Source organism: Erigeron canadensis, chromosome 2 (assembly GCF_010389155.1).
Source record: "Erigeron canadensis isolate Cc75 chromosome 2, C_canadensis_v1, whole genome shotgun sequence".
Lineage (NCBI taxonomy): Eukaryota > Viridiplantae > Streptophyta > Magnoliopsida > Asterales > Asteraceae > Erigeron > Erigeron canadensis.
In genome coordinates, this window is record NC_057762.1 from 5,272,381 (window position 1) to 5,297,924 (window position 25,544).

The 25,544-nt window shown below is 32.9% G+C and overlaps 1 protein-coding gene and 1 long non-coding RNA gene across 3 annotated transcripts; both read right to left on the minus strand.

Annotated features, from left to right (window-relative positions):
- Nucleotides 1-4,288: 4,288 nt before the first annotated feature.
- On the minus strand, nucleotides 4,289-6,727 carry LOC122590165 (cyclin-K-like). 2 transcript variants are annotated; one of them, XM_043762499.1, is made up of 2 exons: nucleotides 6,655-6,726; nucleotides 4,289-5,030 (listed from the first exon to the last, which is right to left on the minus strand). In XM_043762499.1, exon 2 carries the CDS (start codon nucleotides 5,020-5,022, stop codon nucleotides 4,516-4,518), a length of 507 nt encoding a protein of 168 aa, XP_043618434.1. In that variant the 5' UTR covers nucleotides 5,023-5,030; nucleotides 6,655-6,726; the 3' UTR covers nucleotides 4,289-4,515. The 2 variants fall into 2 exon arrangements, 1 of the variants encoding a protein (XP_043618434.1); XR_006322410.1 differs by lacking the exon at nucleotides 4,289-5,030 and adding an exon at nucleotides 5,933-5,952 and having other exon boundaries at nucleotides 6,655-6,727.
- A 1,105-nt stretch (nucleotides 6,728-7,832) lies between these two features.
- On the minus strand, nucleotides 7,833-15,316 carry LOC122590166. The gene is made up of 4 exons (XR_006322411.1): nucleotides 15,193-15,316; nucleotides 15,045-15,097; nucleotides 14,817-14,950; nucleotides 7,833-7,875 (listed from the first exon to the last, which is right to left on the minus strand). It is a non-coding gene; the product is annotated as an uncharacterized LOC122590166 (long non-coding RNA).
- Nucleotides 15,317-25,544: the final 10,228 nt, after the last annotated feature.

The following is a 25,544-nucleotide window of genomic DNA, read 5'->3' on the forward strand; positions in this document are numbered from 1 at the left end:
TTTTAGTTATCATGTTTTTCACCCCGAAAGTAAAACACATATAAGAGTTTGAAAGGGGGCTATGACTCACTGGATTGGAGTAAGAAAAAGGACTGATCAAATGCGAGACCTTCGGCTAGTGGTGTTGTTCCCCAAGCAAGCCTAAACCATGGTATTTAAGTAAACACAACGTAAGTGTGTGTAGCATGAATTAGTAAGCTAGATCATGAGATGTATGCTAGTAGACTTGCCCATCTTTGATTGTTATTAGATTATGGAGTTCAAGTATATTATAGTGCTCACATTCTTAGGTTCATTTCCTAAGCATGAGAGCTACCACAATGGAGCATACAGCTGCAAGCACACAACCCATCATGAATATCACCTCATTAATCCGACGCACTTCCGCTATTGTCATCCCCGCATAACCTCCCGTTCGATTCATGACTTTAATAGAATGTATATTTGCTTCAAAGGTATCTTATGTCATTGCAGTATTTTAATTCCACTTATACACTGAATAATATTATGTCATTGTAGTATTTAAATTCCACTTATATACTAAGTAATATTATCTCATTGCAGGTGTGAAGGATGGATGGTTGAGTGGGTGTAGAAAGGTAATTGGAATAGATGGATGTTTTATAAAGTCAACCGTCACAGGTATGTTGCTAACTGCTGTGGGCAGGGATGCAAATAACCAAATGTATCCTATAGCATGGGCAGTGGCTGGAGTTGAAAACAAGGATACATGGAATTGGTTCCTATCCTTATTGCATGATGATTTGAGCTTGAATGAGGGGACAGATTTGACTATATTTTCAGATGGACATAAGGTAATAACTTATGCAATTAACCACATAATATAGAATTGTATATATTATGCATGCAATTTACCACAGGGACATAAAATTTGACTATAATTGCATGCAATTTACCACAGGGATTGTTGGAAGCAGTTGGTACATGGTTTCCCAATGCAGAACACAGGCAATGTGTGAGACACATATATGCCAACTTTAAGAAAAAGTGGAATGGAATACTTTACAGGAATCTGTTTTGGGGTGCTGCTTATGCAACAATTGAGGAACACTTTCTCAACAGGATGGAAGAGATCAAGAACATGGACCAGATGGCTTATGACTACTTGATTGAAAGGAACCCCAACACATGGTGCAGAGCATTCTTTTAAATGGAAAGATCCTGTGCAGCATTTGAAAATGGTATTGCTGAAAGTTTTAATTCAAAGTTAGTTGATGCTAGACATAAACCAATTATTACCATGTTTGAAGAGATTACGGTGTATGTAATGCAAAGGTTAGTTAGCATGAGTAAGCTAGCTGTTGATTTAGAAGACTCTATATGTCCATCAATTAGGAAACACGTAGATTTAATGAAAACACAATCTGCAAGACATTGGAGGGTTATGGTTAGTAGATACCAGGAATATGAAGTGTACAAAGTAGATGATTCTCTTGGTGTGAACTTGCAAACAAAAAAGTGTGATTGTAGACTGTGGGAACTCAGTGGGCTACTATGTGTACATGCTGTTGCAGCATATATGTTTATCAAAATGGACCCAGCTGAGGGAGTAAGTCCATGGTTTGAGAAGGCAAAGTGGCAAGATGCTTATGCATACTCAATTAGGCCAGTGAGGGGCTCAACACATTGGAGAAAGGTGGGAAATGAACCACCTTTACCACCTATCCAGAAGAAAATGCCAAGAAGGCCCAAGAAAAAAAGGGCAAGACATGCAACAGAAGATCCTATTAGAGTGTCAAGGGTTGGCAGACAAATGACTTGTAAGATATGCAATGAAAAAGGTCATACCAGGAGGACATGCAAACTGAAACCATCATCCAGTTCAGCTGCACGGGTAAAAGAAAGCAGTATTTGTAATTTTAGAAGTGTTTAAATGCATATTTTGTTATGGTTTAAGATTATATTATGATGTAGGAGACACAACAAATGGAAGAGGATGCAGATCCTATACCTCAGGAAATGGACAGAAATGTAGAACATGATGAGCATGTACATATGGAAGAGGGTGCAGATCCTATACCTCAGGAAATGGACAGAAATGCAGAACATGATGAGCATGTACACATGGAAGAGGAAATGGACAGAAATGCAGAAATGGACACCAATGTGGAAGAGCATTTGGATGATTTTGCTACACAAGAAGACAAGAATATGTCACAATCCTCCAACAAAAGAAGCCCAAACGTAGAAACCCATCACAAAGGATTGCTAGAATGAAGATGGCAAAGGTAGTTGTTGCTAAGGATGGTAGTGGTACCTCATCAAAGCCAATTGTGATGGAGTAATCTTTTGTTGGTTGTCTAGTTGTTTGTGGATATATCTTTTGTTGCTTGTCTAGTTGTTTATTTAAAAACTGAATTATCTTTTGCATGTAATTATGTGTCCAATGTTGACACAAGTTTTGTGGATATATTATGGTATGAAAAGCAACACCTTTTGGCAGCAAAATATCTTTTGTATGTAATTTGTGTACGCATGTTTGGCAGCTAATTAAACAAACATAAATTGATTCATTCCAAGCAACATTAACAAAGATACAAGTTGTTAATGACTAAAAATAAAGACAAAAGTACACACCAAAATCAAGATTACAAGACATGTTTTATAGAAAACATTTTTTGCCTTCGTTTTCTTCAATTCCAATTGCAAAGAAAGATGTGCATTCTCCCTTTTCAGAAGCAATATTTCATCCTCCATTTTTGACTTGTAAAAAGCAAATTCATTTTCCATTGTCAAAATCATATCCTTGTTCTTCAAATTTTCAACAAATTGACCTTTTTCTTGCTTGTTCAACCTTCCATATAAGTCATATATAACTTCCTTATACCTATCATTTTTGATTTGAGGATCGATCCAAAAGAACTTCCCACATCTCAAACTTGGATTCTGATGAGGAAAAAGATTAAAACTTATCATTGAGCTAATTCAAATTAAATTAATCACTGAAAAATCGAATTAAACATACCATTGAGTAAGGACATACTAGATTTCGTCTTGCAGGGTTGTTTGATGTCCACGAAGTGCGTAATTTCAGTGGTTGATTACAATCACAAAGAGATGGAATGTTGTCAGATGAGGAAGATGACATGGTGAGAAATTAGGGTTTAATTGGGGGGAAATGAATTTGGGGGAAAATGATTTCAGAGTCAAAGGGCACGTTTTTTATACACTTTTTTTATGAGTTGTAATCCAAGTGAGCTTTTAAAAAAATCCACGTCGTTGCCACCTCATCAAAAAACAGTGAAACCAGTAAACAAGTCATCTTTTGGTCAACCACACAAAAGTTGGAAAAGTATATGGGTGAACCTCTACAATAAACCAATTGGATGGGCAACCATGTAACTGAGGGAAAGTACGTTAGTCATCCAGTGACTAAACCCTAAAAACTTCCAAGTATTCTTTCAAATAATCATTTCTAACGCGTATGTTCAACTTATAATAACCAACATAATAATATCAATATCATTTAGCCACATGGGCATCATTCAAGTAAACTTTGATGATTAAATGTTTGAGCCACTACTACTACCATTTTATCAAGTCCAACAATATATATATAATTCATTTCATAGCACAAGCTGTCAATCAAGTGCCGTATTAATAGTAATAGGGTCTTGCCATGGAGACGACCATTTAAATTTAAGGTAGCTAGAGCACCTAGCCTCAGCACTTGTTTCTTCGCCGGTCCTTCGTGGTGCCATGTCTCTACAAAGGAGAACATAGTTAAGTCATTCGTATATAGGATTATATGGCATAGACCCGACTCACAACTTTCGATCTCACACGTGTTCATTTAAGTTACTTAGTGTAATAAGGTCTCGTTTGTATGCATAGGTATACATATATTTCTAAATTCATATTCCTTCCTTTAATCACAACCTACTTATCACTATGAATAACAAATGGTTGAGTAAGCTTAAAACATATCAATCTTGTTTTTGGGTTGCTAAACAGATTTTTCCAGAATCTGTGTATGAACTTGGAGCACGAAAACGTGGCTCAAGATGGACGATCTGGGCAAAACTCATAAAATATAAAATGTACCCCACGAGTTAAGTTTCACCTCCAACTGGAATCAGGTCAAAAGACCAAACAGAACTCCAGATATGGCCGTTCTACCAAAAGTGGTCAGAACTAATTTCCTGCTGTAACTATCACTTTGCAATAGGCATAACTATAACACATAGAGATTAACACATCGTATAATCATAAAAAGGCATCAAGCTCACATTTGAATAATCCAATATCAGTTTACAAAGTTGCCATATGCCAACAACCATGTGATCATAGTCACACAACCACAAACAAGTCCAAGAAAATCATAACAAAGTACAAACATTTGTCTATCGAATAAGTTCATGAATAAAACATCCTTAGGGTCATTTCCTAAGCACAAGAACTACCACAATGGAGCACTCCATCTATTGCCATGCCCGTATCGTCTCCCATTCGTCTCATTGCTCCCAAGGCTCTTTCCATCATGACTTCTTGATGTCAAACCCTCACTCGGGCATCCCTTAATCCACCGGCTATATCCCACACTCGTTCCCTTTCCTCCCGAGTCATACCCATGGGAGGTGGAGGGGGTATTCCATAAACGGGACGGTGAGGTATCTCTCCTTGTCTTGGGCCGAAATGGTAAGGATGATTGCGAGGGAGGCGTGGATGGAAGTATGGGTCATGAGTTGGGAAGCGTCCATCACTTACATTCATAGCCGCATTTTTGCTCGGCGGTGGAGGAGCTCTAGGGGCTGGTGGTGATGGTGGAGGTGAGGTCGAGCAGCATACCGGTTGGCTAGAAGCAACGCTCCTAGCATCACCATCATTTGACGGGTCCTCCATCGGCTCGAACTCCTCTCGTTGTAAGGGTTGTTGGGAGTCCATCGTGGGCTCCGTCTCCTCGCTCTTTTGTCTTTCTTGTCTTTCACGAACCATGTCCACAAACGCATAAATGTCTCTTGCGTGTCTGGAAGATCTTGATGCTCCACTTCTTTGCGACATATCGTTTCCTACACAAATTAAATAAAATATAAGATGACGACTCCACTTGACGTTTAGATGACCATTGACGACCGACTTGACCATTTAAGGACGGCAAAACGACTTGACGGACCACGAGACGGCCTTAACCATTCGACGACATCCAACCCATTCAACCAACGACTCACAAGCTTGACGACCGAGCAACGACATGACCATTCACAACCGACGTATACCAAAACTACTAACAACCAACTCGACACTCACGACTCACATAATCATTTAGAATCAACGAAATGACTAGAATTCGACTTGTGCATAGCTCTTGTGTATTATATCTACATAGACAAGATAATACTAGCCAAGTGGGGGTATTAACTAAGGTATCTAATAAGTAATGCAAACATTGGATTTGGTTATGTATCTTTTGCACCAAGAATTGTTTTAAAGTTTCATTTTCAAAAGACTCATTTTGAATATTCCTTAGACAACCATTTCAATCATTCCATATTAAATTTTTAATTAGGCATAGTTGATCAGGCTATGCATAAGTAAAACAAGAATACTTTATGATCGACTCAATTGTTTAAGAAATATTCGACTCGTTTTGAAAATACTTAGGTTATAGCAAAAATTCTCTATAACCTTGGCTCTTGATACCATTTTTCTGTAACACCCCGACTAAGGCAGAATCACGAAGTGCCACAGAACGAGATGGTACAAAAGATTTGAAGATAAAACATCAACACAAAGTTTCAAATGTCATTCAAATTCAAAAGATAATAAGCTTAAGTTGACGTTTAAGAAACATTACATAACCATAATCCATGAATAAAAAGACAAATCGTTTGCATTACAAGTCCAACGACCAACAAGCAACATAATCCATGAGGCGGTCCAAAAAGCTAACTTACTGCTCTAGACCTGAAAAGCATGGAGAAAAAGTGACAACTACGAGAGTTGAGTGAGTTCATAGGTTTTAACTAACAACACATATATATTTACCAACCATGTTCAAGGATAATGAATCATAAAAACTTCCAAGTATTCTTTCAAATAATCATTTCTAAAGCGTATGTTCAACTTATAATAGCCAACATAATAATATCAATATCATTTAGCCACATTGGCATAATTCATGTAAACTTTGATGAGTAAATGTTTGAGCCACTACTACTATCAATTTATCAAGTCCAACAATATATATATAATTCATTTCATAGCACAAGCTGTCAATTAAGTGTCGTATTAATAGTAATAGGGTCGTGCCATGGAGACGACCATTTAAATGGAAGGTAGCTAGAGCACCACTATGGTTGGACTGGAAGTGAAGGTTGTCACGAAGGCAACCAACCTTCCACCGTTACACTTATGGGTGGGTGGACGAAACCTAGTTGCGCAACTCTCTAACTACAGGCCTCCACTTTCGAAGTAAATAGTAGTGTACCGAAAAAAAACGGGTTGAGAGAACTCAAGCTCATCATAAAACATTTATCACATTGAACATACGAAACAATTTCAATTCATAGTCATATCATCAAAAATCATTTTTTATATATATATATGTATATAAAAGCAATTTCATTTATATATCATGTTTTTCACCCCGGTAGTTAAACACATGAAATAGTTTGAAAGGGGTCTATGACTCACTTGTTTCGAGGGTGATATAGAGCTGTTCAAATGCGTGAAGAGCGCCTAGTGGTGTAGTCCCTTAAGCAAGCCTAAACCATGATATTCAAATATATACACAACGTAAGTGTGTGTCGCATGAACTAGTAAACTAGATAATGAGATGTTAGTAGACTTGCCCATCTTTGGTTGTTGTTTAATTATGGATTTCAAGTGCATTATATTGTTCACATCATTTGGTTGGAAGATGTTTGGTGGTGAAGGTCATTTGTACGATTTTATACGTTTATTGGAATTTCGGTAGTTTGACTTGGTTTTATATATAATTTCCATTGCATACTTTGTTTGATAATCATATTTGACATTTGTGTTCTTATAATAGGTATGTGGATATATTTTACTGATTTATTTTATTCATTTAATTTAATATTATTTAATTAATTATTTATTTATTTTATGGATTTATTAATTACATAATTCCTTATAACTATTTTTAGGCTCTTAAATTGTCTTTAAAATTCATGAATAATTATATATGGATTATTTATTGATTTTTATGCTTCTTGATTTATAATTTTATGATTTACACTTATATTTATGCATTTCTATTTAAATATTTAATAATAGTGATTAATTAGTGATTTTTACTTAATAATTTACCTTTAAATTGTATAGTTCTTGTTCCTTTACTTATAATTATTTTTCCCCAGTAGGTTTTGGTCACTTTCAACATTAGTTATGTAATTTTGATTAGATTCATAATTTATACAATTTAATAAATAATTTATATATCTTTTAATTACTATTTTAATTCATTAAATCATAGAAATTCTTACAAATCACCACAAAAGCTTTTGTCCAAAAATCCCAGGCCTTTTTGGCAACTTATATCAATAAAAATTTATATCAATTCAACCTCTCTTGTTGTAACACCCCGACAGCGGCGGAAAACTCGGGATGTAAGATAAAGCATACGCGCACATGGATGTTACATAGGAATACTAAATGAGTGCTTAGAATAAACATAAATAGTCAATTTCACAACCAAACAAGCATAGTAGTAGTTATTACACACAAGTTCAACAAAGATGATCAATTCAAGTATGAAAAGTCCCACGCAGGGGATACGATTGGGCATATTGCCACCAACTACAAATTACAAGCATGCAAACTCCAACCCTAAATCCTGAAGTCTGCTAATAGTCCCATGCTACCACACCTAGCCACGATTAGCCTGATTACCTGAAAGGAATACTTAAAAGAGTCAACACAAAGGTTGGTGAGTTCGTAGGTTTGAGTATAAACAAGTAGTATAAAAGCATTTTTTTTGCCGTCAATAGATCTCAAGTGTAAAGTAGTATGTAGTGGCTAATGACCAACTTGCACATAAGTAAGCGAGCACACACAATCCTCGATAGGACCGGCTAATAGTACCAGTAGAGCACACACAATCCTTAATAGGACCGGCTAATAGTATCAATAGAGCACACACAATCCTTAATAGGACCGGCTAATAGTATCAATAAAGCACACAATCCCTAATAGGACCGGCTAATAGTATCAATAGAGCACGCACAATCCTTAATAGGACCGGCTAATAGTATCAATAGAGCACACACAATCCTAAATAGGACCGGCTAATAGTATCAATAGAGCACACACAATCCTTAATAGGACCGGCTAATAGTATCAATAGAGCACACACAATCCTTAATAGGACCGGCTAATATGTAACAAGTAGTCAAAAGCCAGAGAGTAGTAAAAGTAGTTACGGCATGTATAAAAGCTTAAGTAATATTCCTTTCACCCCGAAATAAGTAAAGAAAAAGGGGCTACGAAGACTCACAGTGATCTGCTACAAGCGTAGTTCTACAAGCACAGGGTATAAGCACAGATATAGTAAAATATATCTACTCGAATCCAAGTATGTCTTGATGTCAACCTAATCACAAACCATTGAGCATAGATGGATACATGTATTAGTTCTCGTGATTATTTATTTACTAAGTGTCCTTGATGTACTGATGATTTGGTTCACTAAAGATCCTTAAACGTTTGACTCAACAGTGTTTTTCATACACTAGACTCGTAATGAACGTCTTTAAACTCGCACTTTGATAAACAAGATCGAATGTCTTGATTATACCTTAATTAGGGTTTCCTTGTACATGATAGACTTGGATTACAACTAAGTATAAAATCTGATTTCTACAACTAACGAAGATAGACCTTAAATTCGTTAGGTGTATCTGAACGAAGATAAACCTTAAATTCGTTAGGTGTATCTGAACGAAGATAAACCTTAAATTCGTTAGGTGTATCTGAACGAAGATAAACCTTAAATTCGTTAGGTGTATCTGAACGAAGATAAACCTTAAATTCGTTAGGTGTATCTGAACGAAGATAAACCTTAAATTCGTTTGAGGACTTAAGTTTGTTTGGAGCTTAAGTTCGTTTTGGAAGACTTAAATTCGTTTCTAGGATACTAAATTCGTTTTAAGTGTTTTTAGGACGAATTTGGGACTGTTCTAACAAAAACGAGGGTTTTGAAGATTAAAACATGTTTACGACCCAAATTTGATCACGAAAAGGTTACTAAACACTTTTAGACACAAACCCACTAACTTTTAACACGATTTTTACACCAAAAATGGACCAAATCATCAAGAACATACACTTGAAAAGTAAACTTTTATTTTGATAAAAATCTCAAAATTTGCTGTCATTACCTGAAAATAGATACTAGAAATATGTTTTGATCATCACAAGGAAGCTAAAAATGCAAGAAATCTTGGTTTAACAACTCAAAATCAAATGATGAATTTTTGTGGGTGAAGATGGTGAATGTATGTGTGTGTTTTTAGAGAGAGAGAGAGGTGAGATGGAAGGAAAAATGGTGAAGAAGTAGAGAAAATGGGGTTTTCTAACCCTTTTATAGTTTTCCCTTAATTAATGTTTCTAATAATTGTAGGGTCTAAATAAAACATTTTTGGACTAGAATTTCTTGAATACAATCGCTTACGTCTTGAAACCTAACATTCTTATCATAATAGACCATAGACGCGTCTTATAATTTAAGATTTAAGAGTGAATAGACCTTCATGTGAGCACATATTCGAAACTAGAACATATCATGGATTTATTCAAATTATTTCTAAGGCGGTTGTTACACTTGTGTCTTTGTAATTTGAGGACTTTTAAGCATAAAAATCGTTTACCGAAATAACGTTTTAAGCCTCATTTCTTAAGCAATTTAGGTACTTCAAAAAGGATTTTTTCTCTTGTTTCATTTTGTCCAGAAAGTGCATCATATTTTGATGGTTCAAGTCGTGAGAGTGGTGGTGGTGTGATATATGTAATTTTGTGCTTTCGGTTAGTGATTATTTGACCCGAAAAGGTGATTTTTGAGCTTAATCTTGCCATGCATCAAATGACTTGACTTTTATACTTTTGAAACACATTATTTCCAGTAGGTTCTTCATATTTTCTTGGCCATAAGATTATGGTGCATGTGTGTGCTCAAAATGCATTTTTGCAAGCTTTCAGTTTACGATTTCAAGCATATTTTAACAAGTTTTGATTGAAGCTTTATATCCTTGACATTTTGTAAATTTTTCCAGAATATTTAACATCAAGATTAACATATTTTTCACTTATGACAAGCCTAGCTTCATCTCATAATCCAACAAAAGATCCAACTTTCTTAAATCTAACAAACATGCAATTATCTCAATATTTTGACAATAAATCTTCATCATACTTTCATTCAACAATATAAAAATATTCTTTTTATGAACATTTCCAGAAAAAATATGTATAAAAATCATATAGAAACATATTCATCTTTTCATGCAAAAAGTCTCTTTACAAACTATCATTATATAACCACACTTTTTGATGCAAACTTTTATGGATCTATCAAGACAACATCAAATACATCTTTTCATGAAATTTTTCAGAAAATATAACTTCAATATATATATAAATATGACCATCTTTCAAAGGAACAATCATTTTAAAAGTTATATAATTTATATCTACACTTTTGGGTCTTAAACTAGTTGAATCCTTGGATCTTTCTTCATGAATTCAACATGCATGAGCATGGAAAAAAAGATCATATCAACTTTGCCTTCATCAAGTGTACATTCAAAAGAAAACATAACCTTTTGATAAAACCTTTTTAATATAAACAAGAACAAGATTAATCTAGTAAAGAGATGAAGATATATATACCCTTGATGACCACGTTTTTGTTGATGAAAAAGTGCAGAAAATTTGTGACCTATGAAGCCTCCAACAACCCTTATTCAAGCCTTAATACAACCCTTAAACTATGCTTACAATAACCCTTGCTTAATCTAGCCTAAACCCTTATTATTAACAAGTGTTTAGATGAGTTTTGCTTTGTCTTTCCTTTGTTCTTTGGTTGGCCGAATTCAAGAAGAAGAAAGGGAGGGGAGAAGAGTTTTCTAAAGAGAAAATAAAGTTGGTGTGTGTAGAAAGTGAAGAGTGTGTTGAGTTTCAAGGGTGATCTTGGAAGGATTAAGAATTCAAAATGTGGTGTGTGTGTGTGGGGGGGGGGGGGGGGGGGGGGGGGGACGGCCAAATGGGGTGTATTGAAGGGGTTTCTCATTTATTTATTTTTTTTATAAAAGTTGTAAGGATATTTGTATAAGGTGTATGTATATATTTTGTAAAAATACTAATTTGTATAGATTTGTAGTGTAGGTGATTTACTTAATCTAGCATAGGTATGTATATATGTATGTACCGTGTATATATATATATGTATGTATATATATTTTTGGTGTTTTAATTTGTTACATGGCTCATTGGTTGTAAATCTTGTATTTATATTAAACATATATACATATACTTATTATTATTCAAGCATTTTATGTACATAAAGAACTTACAATTATTTCAAGGTTTTCATACTATTTCCATGATCAAATATTATTTAGTTGACTTGATGGTTAAATTGTTGGGCATTTATAAGTAATTTTGATAGCTAGCTCAACCTGTGAGACTTATATTATTATTTATAATTTAATCGAATATCAACTAAAATTAAGTACACACAACGTAAGTGTATGTAGCATGAACTAGTAAGCTAGATCATGAGATGTATGCTAGTGGACTTGCCCATCTTTGATTATTATTAGATTATGGAGTTCAAGTATATTATAGTGCTCACATTATTTGGTTAGAAGACATTTGGTGGTGAAGGTCATTTCTCATTATACGTTTTTGTTCGTTTATTGAAATTTCGGTAGTTTGGCTTTGATTTATATAATTTCCATTGCATACTTTGCTTAATAATAATATTTGACATTTGTGATCTTATAATAAGAATATTAATGAATATTTCTGATTTATATTTATTTATTCAATTTAATATTATTTAATTAATTATTTATTCATTTTATTGATTTATTAATTAAATAATTCCTTATAATTACTTTTAAGTTCTTAAATTGCCTTTAAAATTTATGGATAATTATTTTGTGATTATATACTGATTTTTATGCTTTTTAATTTATAATATTATGATTTGTACATTTATTTGTGCATTATTTTTAATTAATTCAATAATAGTGATTAATTAGTGATTTTTACTTAATCATTTGCTTTTAAATTATATAACACGTGTTTCTTGGCTTTTAATTATTTTGCTACAGTAAGTTTAAACTACTTTCACCATTGGTTATGTAAATTTAATCAAGTTCATGATTTACATAATTTATTTATTAATTTATATATCTTTTATTTACCATTTAAATTCATTAAATCATAAAAATACTTAGAAATCACCATGTAATGCGTTGATCAAAAATCTCAGCCCATTTAAGCAACTTTTATCAAGATAATTTTATATCAATTCAATCTCTCTTGTGTATAGCTCAATTTGAGGACTTTAAGATTAAAAATCGTTTACTGAAATAGTGATTTTAACCTTATTTCTTAAGCTATTAAGGTACTTCAAAATGGATTTTCATTCTTATTTCATTATCCACAGTAAGTCCATCATATTTTGGTGGTTCAAGCCGTGATAGTGGTGGTGGTGTGATATGTGCAATTTTGTGCTTTCGGTTAGTGATTATTTGACCTGAAAAGGTGATTTTTGAGTTTTTTAGTGTCATGAACCATACAAGTTGAGTTTCTATAATATTATATCACTTTTTCACAGTAACTTTGTGATATTTTGAAGATCATTTGAATATGGTGCATGTGTGTGCTTAAGATGCATTTTTTTGCATGTTTTCGGTTTATAATTTCTAGCTCATTTTAACATGTTTTGATCCAAGCTTAATATCCTTGTTATTTTATGAATTTTTCCAGAATATTATCATCAAGATTAACATATTTTTCACTTATGAAAAGTACATATCCATCTCATAATCCAACAACAAATCCAACCTTCTTAAATCTAGCATTCATGAAATTATCTCCACATTTTAACAACAAATCTTTATCCATCTATAATCCATCAACATAAAAACATATTTTTATGAAAATTTCCAAAAAATATGTGCATAAAAATTATACAAAGCATATTCATCTCCCATGCAAAAAGTCACTTTACAAATTATCAACATATTACAACACTTTTTGATGCAATATCCAACAATAAAAAGTCTACTTTTTAATAAAATTTCCAAAAAATATATCTTCAAAATATGTGAAAATATAACCTTCTTTCAAGGGGAAAATCACTTTAAAAGCTATTTAATCTATAACTACACTTTTAGGTCTTAAACTAGTTAAATCTTTGGATCTTTTTTCACAGATTCAACATGCATGAGCATGGAAAGAAAGATCCTATCAACTTTGCCCTCATCAAGTGTATATTTAAAAGAAACATGAAGAAAACATGAACTTTTGATAAAACCTTTTAACATAAACAAGAACAAGATTAAATCTAGTAAAAAGGATGAAGATTATACCCTCTTGAACTTGGTTTGGATGATGAAAATATGGCAGATTTTTCGTGGCTTGTGAGGCTCCAACAACCCTTATTTTAACCTTAAAACAACCTTAAATCCTTAGCTTACTATAAGCCTTGTTTAATCTAATCTAACCCCTATTATTAATATAAGTTAATATTGATTTTTCCTTCCCTTTTCTTGTTCTTCCTTGTGCCGTGACCAAGAGGGAGAAAAAGAGAGAAGAGAGAGTTTTCTTGAGAAGAGAAATGCTAGTGTGTGAAGAGTGTGTGAGAAATGAAAGTTTCAAGAGAGATTTAGTGAAAATGAAATTTTTGAAATGGATGTGCGTGAGTGTATAGGGGGGGCGGCCAAAAGGGGGAAAATGAAGGGGTTTTCTTCTTTTTTTAGTTAAATATAGTGTAAGTATGTATGTGTATGTATGTATTTAGATGGATAATTGTATTATAAGTATAATGTATGTATAAGTAAATATAAATAATTGGTTGTGTCCAAGAGTATGCATATATGTACATGTGCCGTGTATGTATATATATGTGTATATATTTTTGGTGTTTTAATTTGTTACATGGCTCATTGGTTGTATTTTTATATTTATATTAGGCACATAAACATATACTTATTATTATTTAACCACTTTTATGTACTTTAAGAGTTATAATTATTTTTGGGATTGCTCATGGTATTTCCATGTCCAAATAATATTTAGTTGGCTTGATGATTAAATTGTTGGACATTTAAGAAAAATTTTGGTTGTTATCTCAACTTGTGAGACTTTCGTTATTATTTATAATTTGATTAACCGTTAATAAAATTTTTGTTCAATGGTATTTTATAAATTTAATTTAGAACTAACCAATAGCTTTGGATTGCTAATTTAGGGCATTATCCAATAGTTTTAAGTATAACTATGTCTTGCGGGATCATAGACAACATAACTAGTACATATATTATATTTAAAAAGTAAGGTTGTTACATATTATATATATTATTACTATTTATTATAATTTAGCTACCGTACATCATACGGGTATTAGGACTAGTAATATATAAAGGATATTTTTTATCTTGTAAAAGCTAATTATATTTTTTGCATTATTTTGTATTTTCCTAGTTCACATTACAAAAAAAAAAAAGGAATATTTTAAAAAAAATATATAAATGTTTCTAGTCTTGAATTGTAATACAAAATATGAAACTAAGATTAAAGTAAGAGGAAATTTTGTATTATACCTCGGGATTAAACTCTGAAACTTAAAAACATGTCTATAAACGACTCATTAAAACCCAATGATGTGGAATTAGCCGCCATTGAAGGTTTGCTTTAGAGATCTTGACAAACCTCATCTTTCCTAATAAGAATGCTCCTGTAACAAACTATATAAGTATTTATTTTGATTAAAACTTAAATATACATATATAAATGTATTTCAAAATCAAAGTACAAGAGATCTCTAATACCAATTTATTCTTCAACACGTTGTGTAATGCATCTGGCGCGACAAAATTACAGGCTGAAAATAACTATATAATTAATTGATTTTATAAATGAATAAGAACAACATAAACTCAAACAAAATTTCTTGTAGATACAAATCTGAGCAACTACCTTTGAAAACAGTCGGATATCTTATTTATTGTTGAAAGACAGTGTAAAACAGAGAGGGGAGTGAAAAGTGAAGTCAAGTGAATGAATGACTGAACTATCAACTGATAAAACCCTAAACGCCTAATGCTGTTGGTGGGCCGATTATTTTCTTTCCTTTCAAATTTAATAAAAGGTTGGGCCGATTATTTTCTTTCCTTTAAATTTAATCAAAGGTTGGGCCTTTTGTATTAGTTGCTCACTCCTATCTTCCAGGTCACACTTTTACCGTTTTCCCACGCTAATTTCAATTTTTTGTTAACTAACATTACCTTATGGGTTGGCTATCAAGGTCCCTGTGCATGGATCAAACATGTACTAATTAACAACTAACTAGCAGTTAAAAGAATAAAATATACCATGGTGACGCAGACGGAATAAAGATAAATAATTGATTATGTTGATTCAACGAATACCCAGAAACAATTATTCTAAAATTCGTTGATTCTAAAAAGAATACCGAAATTTAGGGATTTTCACACAAACACGCACATGTGTAAGGGGAAAAAAATGAATTTTTGATTTAACATGAAATGATCATTTCCCCATGTCTAAATACATATAAATAAAGCTGCAAAATTCTAATGGGCCCTAAAATACAAATGGGCCGAAAGTTATAACCAAAAGAAAGTCCAAAAAAAACGAAAAAACATACAAAATGGTCCAAAACTCATAAAAAAAGGCCGTTTCGGGGCTCGAAGGTCGACCAAACCACCTTTGGCAGTTTGCAACTTGATGCGTCTCATTTCTGCGGTCGTTTTGACTGGTCACACGCCCAAAACGGACCCTTCTAGCAAAAGTTATGCCCATTTTTGTGGTGGCCTCTTTTTGTCTTGCTTTTCTAAAAACAAAAGGCCTAGTCTTCAATGGTTGGACTTGGGCCTGCATCACATAGCCTAGTCATTTCTTAACAAGATGTCTACTCGAAAAGATTAAGAGAAGAAACAGGACTTCTGACACTAGGCAATAGTTTATAACTTATTTCAAGTTTTTTAAGAAAATTTGCAAATCTTTGATAAGTTAAGAAACTTTCTTGAAAACTGCCTTATATGGTACAAGAACTCAATGAGGCCGTTGAGCTACTTAGAAAGACACAACGGGTCATGCAGAGTAATGTTATGACGTCACGATGTAAGAATGTAGTTTGTAACGTCTTACTTTTGCTATATGATAAGGAGTATGTAGGTGTGTAGCTTGTTGTCTGCTTGCCTTCTATTTCTATGTAATGACTTGTCTTCTATTGGTTGTCATACGTGTTGAACCACATTTGGTGCTGCACATATGGCTGCATTAATAAGTGGACATTCTTATGTTTTTCGTCCTTAAAAAATGTCCTCTAAACTTTTCTTCAACTAGAGTTGTTTCTCTACCCCTTGTTGTAACGTGTCATCTTATGAGCCAACGTGGGGTTAGCCCACATGGTAGAGGCTTGTGTCTGTTGGGGTAGACCAAGGTTCAATCCTTAGCATCGGGTAATAGTTGTGTTTGGAGTAGTGTAGTAATTAATAGATTTGTTCAAAAAAAAAAAAAAATCTAATGAACCGTAAATTATGGGCTTGATAATTGTCTTTTTGATGTTTTTGTTTTGTTTTTAAGCTTGTGAATTCGAATTTCTGGTTTTATTGCCGTTTGATAAAAAAATTTATGATGTTTTTGCTTTGTTTTATAAGTTGTGAATTCGATATAGTATGCTCCTCCTGCTGCTCCAAGGTTAAGAGCAAATGCTCTTGTTGCTGCATGCTAATTAGTAGCTGTTGCCGAGGTCTTGAGAAGCTGCTAGAATTAATCTCTATAATATGCAAATATGCTGATAATGGTTGCGATAAGACAACACTTTACACTTAAAAAAAGCGATCATGAAGAAATGTGTTGCTAGGTCACATACTTTTGCCCTCACCCGTCGTGTTCCTATGGTAGTTCTAGCTTGCATCTGTACCTCCACTTCACTAGCGACCACAGAGAATGCATCACCCGCTTCACCTACAACGCCCCTTTCACTGTTTCCATAGATATGGATCAAAAGCAATTGTTTCTTCAAGAACAATCAGGAAGTCCGTTGTTCATTCTCAATCAGGATGTTCAAAAACATGGACGGACTTTTTATCTTGTGTGTATCGGTCATAGCACATTAAAAAACAACTTTGCATATGAACTCACTGCTGAAAGCATGGATACATCTCTTTCATTAAAGTCTGTTCCAATGATATACTACAAGAATTCGATGAAAGATGCCCCCATAAAGAATTACCTAACAGTTTCATCTGAGTTTGCGGATGACAGTGGAATTCTGTCTCTATCTGTCTGCATACGTACACGTGTCTTACCCATTGAGACAGAGGAAAAATTGAATTGGGACCACGATGAAAGTTCATATGGTTGTCTAAAGGTGGTGCTTAGTGATCCTTTCATGTTGGCTTGCTCGATTTGTCTCGAGCTATTGTGGCACCCCATCTTCCAGGTATTATGTCTTGTTTTAATGTGTTTCTGTGTTACTGTATATTCTGGGTTTAGAAAGTTATAACTAAAACCAATGAAGCGTGCAATGTGTTGGCTGGACTGGGTCAAACCGTGCAAGCTGGTCCTGTTTGGCCCGTTTGTCGGTTTAACATCATTTTTTTAGTTAAGAAGAAATAAGGAGTTGGATTATTTCATTACTAAAAAGTACTTCAAATATATTTAACAATTGAGTTTGAATTCCTTTGTTCACCAACTCCTGTACACAAACGAAACATATGATACTTTTCGCATTTGGTAACTCAACATTGCGTCCAACTTAAAGTGCACCACAAATGTTATTCTTATATGTGAACTTTTGGTTCTTTATCATTCTGTCAAGTAGTTGCGGCCTGCTTGCCCTGTTTGGCCGGGTTTGACGATTCAGTATACTCCCTTATTGGTACTATGATTCTTCCTATTTATTTCAACATCGCTTCTTACAAAGGCAATCCTTATTACAACCCCTAGTTAGCCATTTCTAGGCAAGATAGATCTTTCGACCTTTATCCAACACACTACAAAGCGTATTCTGTTTTCCATCACAACCTACAAGTGTATAATTAGATAGTACGAGTAATTGATTAACTGGTCATTGTATTATGCTAGGAATAATTTGTTACTGTGTGATGTGGTGTCAGCTATGGAAAGTTGATTTTTGATTTACGATGTTGCAGTGTGAGAATGGCCATCTAGGTTGCTCCTCTTGTTGCTCTAAGCTGAAGTATATGTTGTTGTTGTGGTTATAGCTATTAGCCATTGCCGAGGTTTTGAGAAGGTCACCGAATCAGTCAAGATGATATTATGCAAAAATGCCAAGAATGGTTGCGAACTGACCATGCCTGATGTCTTACAGCAAGAGTGAACATGATAAAGAATGTGTCCGTGGCACGTGTTTTTGCCCTCACCCATCATGCCCCTTTGCCAATTCTTTTGAGAACTTGTATCTTCACTTTGGCATCCAACATGCGGCTTTTAGCGCCCCCCCCCCCCCCCCCCCCCCCCTTCAGCTACAACATTGCCTTCTCTATTTGTGTCAGAAGCACGTATATCTTCAACTTCAAGAACAAAAGGGAACCATGATCTTCAGAGGCGGTACCAAAGAAAGAAGGGGGGAGGGGGACAATGTGCCCTTTAGATTATTTTTATGGATCATTAAATTTTGCCCCAGCTGAATACTTTTTTTATCCATGGATTTATTTAGTTGTGCCCCCTCTTGGATATCTTTATGGTACCACCCATTGATCTTCATTCGCAATCATGAAGTCCTACAACATGGACGAGTTTTTTATGTTGAATTGGCCTGGCGCACGTGCATTATGCAATATTTATGTACATCAAAAGTGCCCAAACAGTTTCCCAGCAAGAATTTTCTAACAGTCCCATCTGAGAGGTATTTCTTCCATAGGAACGATTGTCTCGAATATAATTGACATATAACAGAATGTTATTCTTCTATTCTTCAAAGAGTGTTTGTAATGGGTTGTTCTGAGTGTGATTTCGGGCAGGTGCATTTTCTACATTCTTAGAAAGTAATTAAGTGTTACTCATTTAACATAAGTATTTAATTATTAGAAGCATTTGAAGCAGCATCAGAAGTAGAAATCTACATATTTATTTCTAGCTTGCTTCTTTATACATTGATAACAGTCTAGTATATTAGCAAACTTTATGTAACTATATATACTGCTTATACTTTGAAGGTATGGAACTCTAATGTGAAGACTGAAGACGTTCATTAAATCCATTAAGCATTCTTGTTTTCAGATTTTGGGTTTGGGGTTTACTTAATAGGCCATTATTATCTGAAAATAGATACTGTTCAGTTATATATGAAAAGTTTCTGTTTCACATCTTGATATATGATCATGTAGTGTAGTAGTGTCTTCAAACATATGCTTATGGGCGAGCATTGAACTTTAAAATAGTTTAGCAATTGATTTTCTTGCAAGTTCATCAGAAATTAATACTTGTACATAATAGGCTAACGATTATAAATGTACAAATTTATTTGAGGGATGTTTGGCATAGCTTTTTCATTTGCTTAAGGATGGTCATGAGATAGGTATCGTCCCGTACCGGTTTAGGTTACCGGCAATAAATACCAATCCCAAAAATCATCAAAACATGGTCTTATGTCCGGAAATCATAAAAAATGGATATTGGTCCCAGTTCCACCTAAAATTCGGTACCACTTTTCGGTACCAGTATTAGGATGTTATCGGAATGGGACCGGAACATGAGAAATTTTGCTCATCCATGTTTTGGTTTCTAGTTTATTGTGCTTAGTTAAGGCTATTAAGCCTTTTTTTATCCAAAAATGTTATGCTTAATAGTCTTTTTAAAAAGCATTTTTCAAGAAGTCATGATAAGTTGGCTTTTGAGTTTTTTACTTGACTTGTTTTTGCTGAGCAATGATTTTTTCCAAATAACTTTTACTTAGACTTGTTTTTTACATAGTTGGGTACTTGGGTTTGACAAATTCTAAGTCTTTTCTCTGTCCTCCTTTATTCACTTTTTACAAACCACGTCGTCTATCAACATGTAGAATACATAAACAATCGACTTTGAAGTTTGAATGCCTACCCAAGATAAATATGCCACCTTGTTAAACCCATGTCTAACAAACACGATTATAAATGCAAATCTTTTTCATCATGCATTATGTTTATATTTAGACACTAAAAGTTATTTTTATCCATTTGGTTAGTTGATTCTTACCACATTAACTTTTTTAATAACTTTTTTAGTAAGTAAAAAATCATCCAATTAAATAATGTCAATATTAAAATATTGACTTAAACTTTGTAAAAACTACATGTATAAATCTTCTTGAATTGCAAATGCCATGTTGAGCGTCCCCAAAACACCTAATTATATAGTTCTTCGAATTTCTTTATATAACTAACATTATTACAATAATCATACTCTTTATTAGTAAGATGAAGATGACTTGGAGAGTTTTTAATACTATAAATGATTAAATGCACCTCGGTTGAAATATCGACTTGTTGGTCCATTTGACGTTACTTTTTAAATTACATGTTTGATAGATTTACCCATATGTGCAACCCATTCATTCGTAAATGGGTCTACATTATACAACCGAAAAACTAGTATAGTAGAGAATAGAGACGATCAAAGAATCTTAAGACAACATTTACATGATAACTATCGCAGTCTAGAAAACAATAATATTTGAACACTTAAATTTAAAAGAAACAATGTAATGGTAATTATTGAGAGTATGATGTGTCTAACTTGCACCGACTAGCAATGAAATCACTGCATATTTCCTACATTCTAAGTTTCTAACTCACATTACCACCACGATCAGCAAACGAGATACCCAAATCAAGAAGGGATAACATATGTTTTTACTGCAATTGTAGTTTTGGAGAAAAAAATGAAATCAACATAAAAATAACAAGTACAACTTTATGAACCAACAATTGATATTTTTATAATTTATTTATTTGATTTTATTTTTAGGTGGTAAGAAACAATTGACTAACTAAAATTTTTTTATAGATTTCTAAATCTAGATAAATACTTCTATATTGAACCATTTAAGTAATTTTTCCTTTTGCTTATAAATGGTTCCGCAACTACAAAATGAGTTTGTAGTTTAATCTATACCCCTCATAAATATTTGTTGAAACACATAAATTTTAAATATACATCTTTAGACTAGCGTTGTACCCGCACGATGAAGCGTGGAATAAAAAAAAAACGTCGGTGGTTTGATGGTGGTTTGTGGGGCGACGGCGATGAAAAAGAAAAAAAAATAAGTCGGCGGCGGTGGATGGTGGTTTGATGGTGGTTTTTGGGGCGGTGGTGGATGGTGTTTATGGGGGGATAGCGTACATAGAAGGTCGATTGCGGCGGTGGATGGTGGTATTTGGGGCGGTGGTGGATGGTGTTTATGGGGGAGAAAATCAGAGAAGGGGGGAGGGAGAGAAAATCGAAAATCGGATGAACGTATGTGTGTGTAATGAGCGTGATGGAGAAAAAATAGGGTAGTGTAAATTAGGAGGGCATAAAAGACATTTTAAAGGTAGAGGTGTTAAAAGAGGGGTGATGTAGTTTGTTTATTAAGTGAGTATAGATATAGATAAAGTCGAATGAAGCGAACCACATCTAAGTTGCTACCGGGTTACTACCAACGCCGGACCCCATAGGCGACTTAGGGGGTTTTCTGCTAGGGTTCATTTTTGCTTTGGGCGTTTAGTACAAGTAACCAGCCACTTTTATTTTATTTTTTTTCCCTCACCTTTCCCCATTTTAAATTTTTAACTAATTATTGCTACCTTTTAGAAGTCCTCCATCCGTATAAGTTGCTCCCCTCCTCCATTTTAACTTGGAATGTGGCCAAGAGGTACTTGGTACTATAATCTTTGGACGAAGAATACCGACTCCTGAGAATGCTCCAGAATCTTTTCGGTTGTTCGCTCGAGAACTACGGTCACATGCTGCGAATCCCCTTTCTTAACTTTACTTAATAATTAATTAACACTTTAATCAAACTTTTTTGCTTCTATAATTAAATAATATGGTTTATTTTTAATTATATTTATTAATATTAATTATCAAAATCTCAAGCATCTCTATATAACTAAGAGATGATAATTTTTACTTATGTGACATAACTTTTTATTTGACGACTAATGCTTTTACTTACTTGTCACTTCTACATATTATTTTGATTTAGTTATTGTCAAGTAAATGTCATCCAAATCTATATTGTCTATATAATTGTTTTTTAGAACTTTTCGTCTTTATTATTATTTTTTCAAAACTTGTCACTTTTATATTCAACTTTCCCGATCTCATACATTTGCTATTTTTCAAGAAAGAAAAAATAAAATTAAACCAAAAAGTACTAATATACATAATTAATTTAAGATAATATACTACTTATGTCATAGTGTGTATTTCAAGTAATGTTTATAATTATTTTTATAATAATAATATTCCTTTTGTTTCATTTTAATTGTCCTATTTTAACTAGTCAAGTCTTTTTCTTCAGGCTTTAATTGTAAATTATATATTTGTTAATGAAAGTTATATCAATGAAAAATATATTTAAAACTCAATATGTTATCATAGGTTATAGATTACTTGGGCTTAGATCAAGTGGCCACCTGGGCCCTCTTTGGGGTTCTGGGGGAAGAGATGTTGGCTTGAAGACCAGAAATCGAATCTCAATTCTCCATGGTTTTTGGCATTTACCTCTTCAGACGCGTGTTGGTCATGTTATCACACCCGTGGTCTCCAAGGGTGTCTTTGGGCTCCAACCGCTAGCATACTGTCCACTTAGATGTCACTACTAGGGGCTCGAACCACTAACCAACAAGCACGTCGTTCAAAAAAAATTCATATATGTTATATCAAGTGTTATATAACACAAAGAAAAATAATTACGGTAAAAGTTTAGAGAAAATACTCAAAAAGTCAAACTAAGAAACTTAACATGAGACAGAGAAAGTGATTATTTATTATTCATAGATCATAATCTTATTATTTACATAAGTTGTAAGCTGATAGTTTTTATAATACCATAAACTATGAATAATGTTGTAAGTGTTTTTATATATTTTTTTATATACGTTTTTAGTTAGGCCCGGACAACGTCCGGGTTTAATCCAGCGTTACATAATATAATATCTTATCTTAATGTATACTAAAAGGCAACTGATAACATCAATATATACTAAAAGGCAACTGATCTAACATCAATTGATCAATCACAGCTCTCAATTTATTCAAATTGATTAATTCAACACATGTCTAAATTAATTTAGACTTTTTGGTTTTTATCACCAATTTACACTTTCAACCCTTTATTTAAAAATTAATACTTTATTGCATAATGTTTATCTAAATAGTAAAATATAGCACATTTGGATTAGTAATTATAATCAGACTATATTTAGGATAATTATTGTTAATTATTAGTAAATGAAATCAGATTATAATTAGGATAATCATTGTTGTTATCAGTAATTGGAATTAAACTATATGTAGGATACATAATCTTCTTATATAAACTGAACCCTACAAATAACATAACAACATACAAAATCATTAAAAACCCCATGAACCAGCTGCTAATATTATTTTTCTTAACAGTCATGGCTAACGAAAACAAAATTACTTTTTAGCAAAATATTAATGAGAACTCGGTCAATTATGTAATCAAAGTTAAGATATTGTTTATCTGGAAGGGTTTGAACAAAAGAAACTCTACCACACCTCTAGACTTTAGCATTGATATGATTTAGCATTCAGTATTAAGATTTGAACATTTTAATATTTTTAAGTATATTTTTATATTTAACATATAAATAATTTTTTTATTCAATATACAAATTCTTATATTGATACTTGATAAAGTTGTAAAAATCGTGTATTTGACACGGGTCTGAAATCTAGTTATCAACTAATTATATGTTAATCTATCTTGAAAAATTAAAGCTTAAATTTAGTCTTTTTAAAGATAATATAAGAATCCATGATATCTCTTTTAATTCAAAATATTGTGTAACAATCACAAAATTATGTCATTCGAATAATCGCTAAACGTATTATACTATTCCTAATACCTGTATTATGTACGGTAGTTATATTGATTATATCACAAAGAAATTCGAATATGTCACATATATGATTTGTGGGTATGAAATAAATTGCGGTTAAAGTAAACCGATCATCGAAACAAAATAATAATAAATAGTAATGATAGATATAATATATGTTTAGTTAGAGTTTTGGATTTACCTTAAATTTTTATAATCACATCAAAATCGGATCTTGTAAGCATACTGAATGACGGTAAATAGTCTGGTGATTTCGAACCGTAAAGTCAAATTTGTTAGGTCTTCATGTTAATAACATACTATTATAAATAATATAAACAATAGGAGTTGAAGAATTGAGAAAAAAAAAAGAAATATTTTTATTAACGAGAAAACGATCAATAAAACAAGGTTATAATGTGTTTTGTATCCATAAGTCAAGAGTTAAAGTTTAATTATAAGTCTAATAAGGAAATTGAATCTATATACAACTAAAAAAGCTAATTCAATTAAATAAATAAATTAAAACGACACATGTCAAGCCAATAGTTAGAGTTTAAATTTGAGTATAATAAGAAAATTGAATTTATATACAACTAAAAAAACTAATTTAATTAAATAAATAAAATAAAACGACACATGTCGATCACAAATTATAACACGTATTGTTTTAAGAACATATCAATCATGTTTTAGTTTATGGGTAGATTTATACTTTTGCTACACAAGTAATAACACTGGTATTAAACTAGTATTAATCTATACTATATTATAAAAGAAATAGCCCATTTTATTTATGAAAGTGTTGAAAATATGTAATATTTTCACTTAGCACCCCTTAAAATATTTCAACATACACTACCCTATAACATTAATGATTAATTTACACTACCAATCCTTTATTCTTTAATATATTTTCATTAACCATTTACATCAATTATCCACATCACTTGACGCCGTCTCCACCACCAACACCCGGCCCCCCACTACAACGGCATTGTCACGACCACCGTCACATTGCGCGGGTAACGTGCTAGTCAATCAAAAAGTATATAGATAAACAAACAATCTTGAAATCACACACATGATAATTAAAAAAAAAAATACCAATCCTATCTTTTTCTTCAAGAAAACATTAGAATAGAAAAATCAGTTCCACACCCAAAACCTAAGTCCTTAAAATCTAACGGCCAGAAATCCAACAAACTACCGCTTCATCTCAATCCAACGATCCAGAAAGTTAGG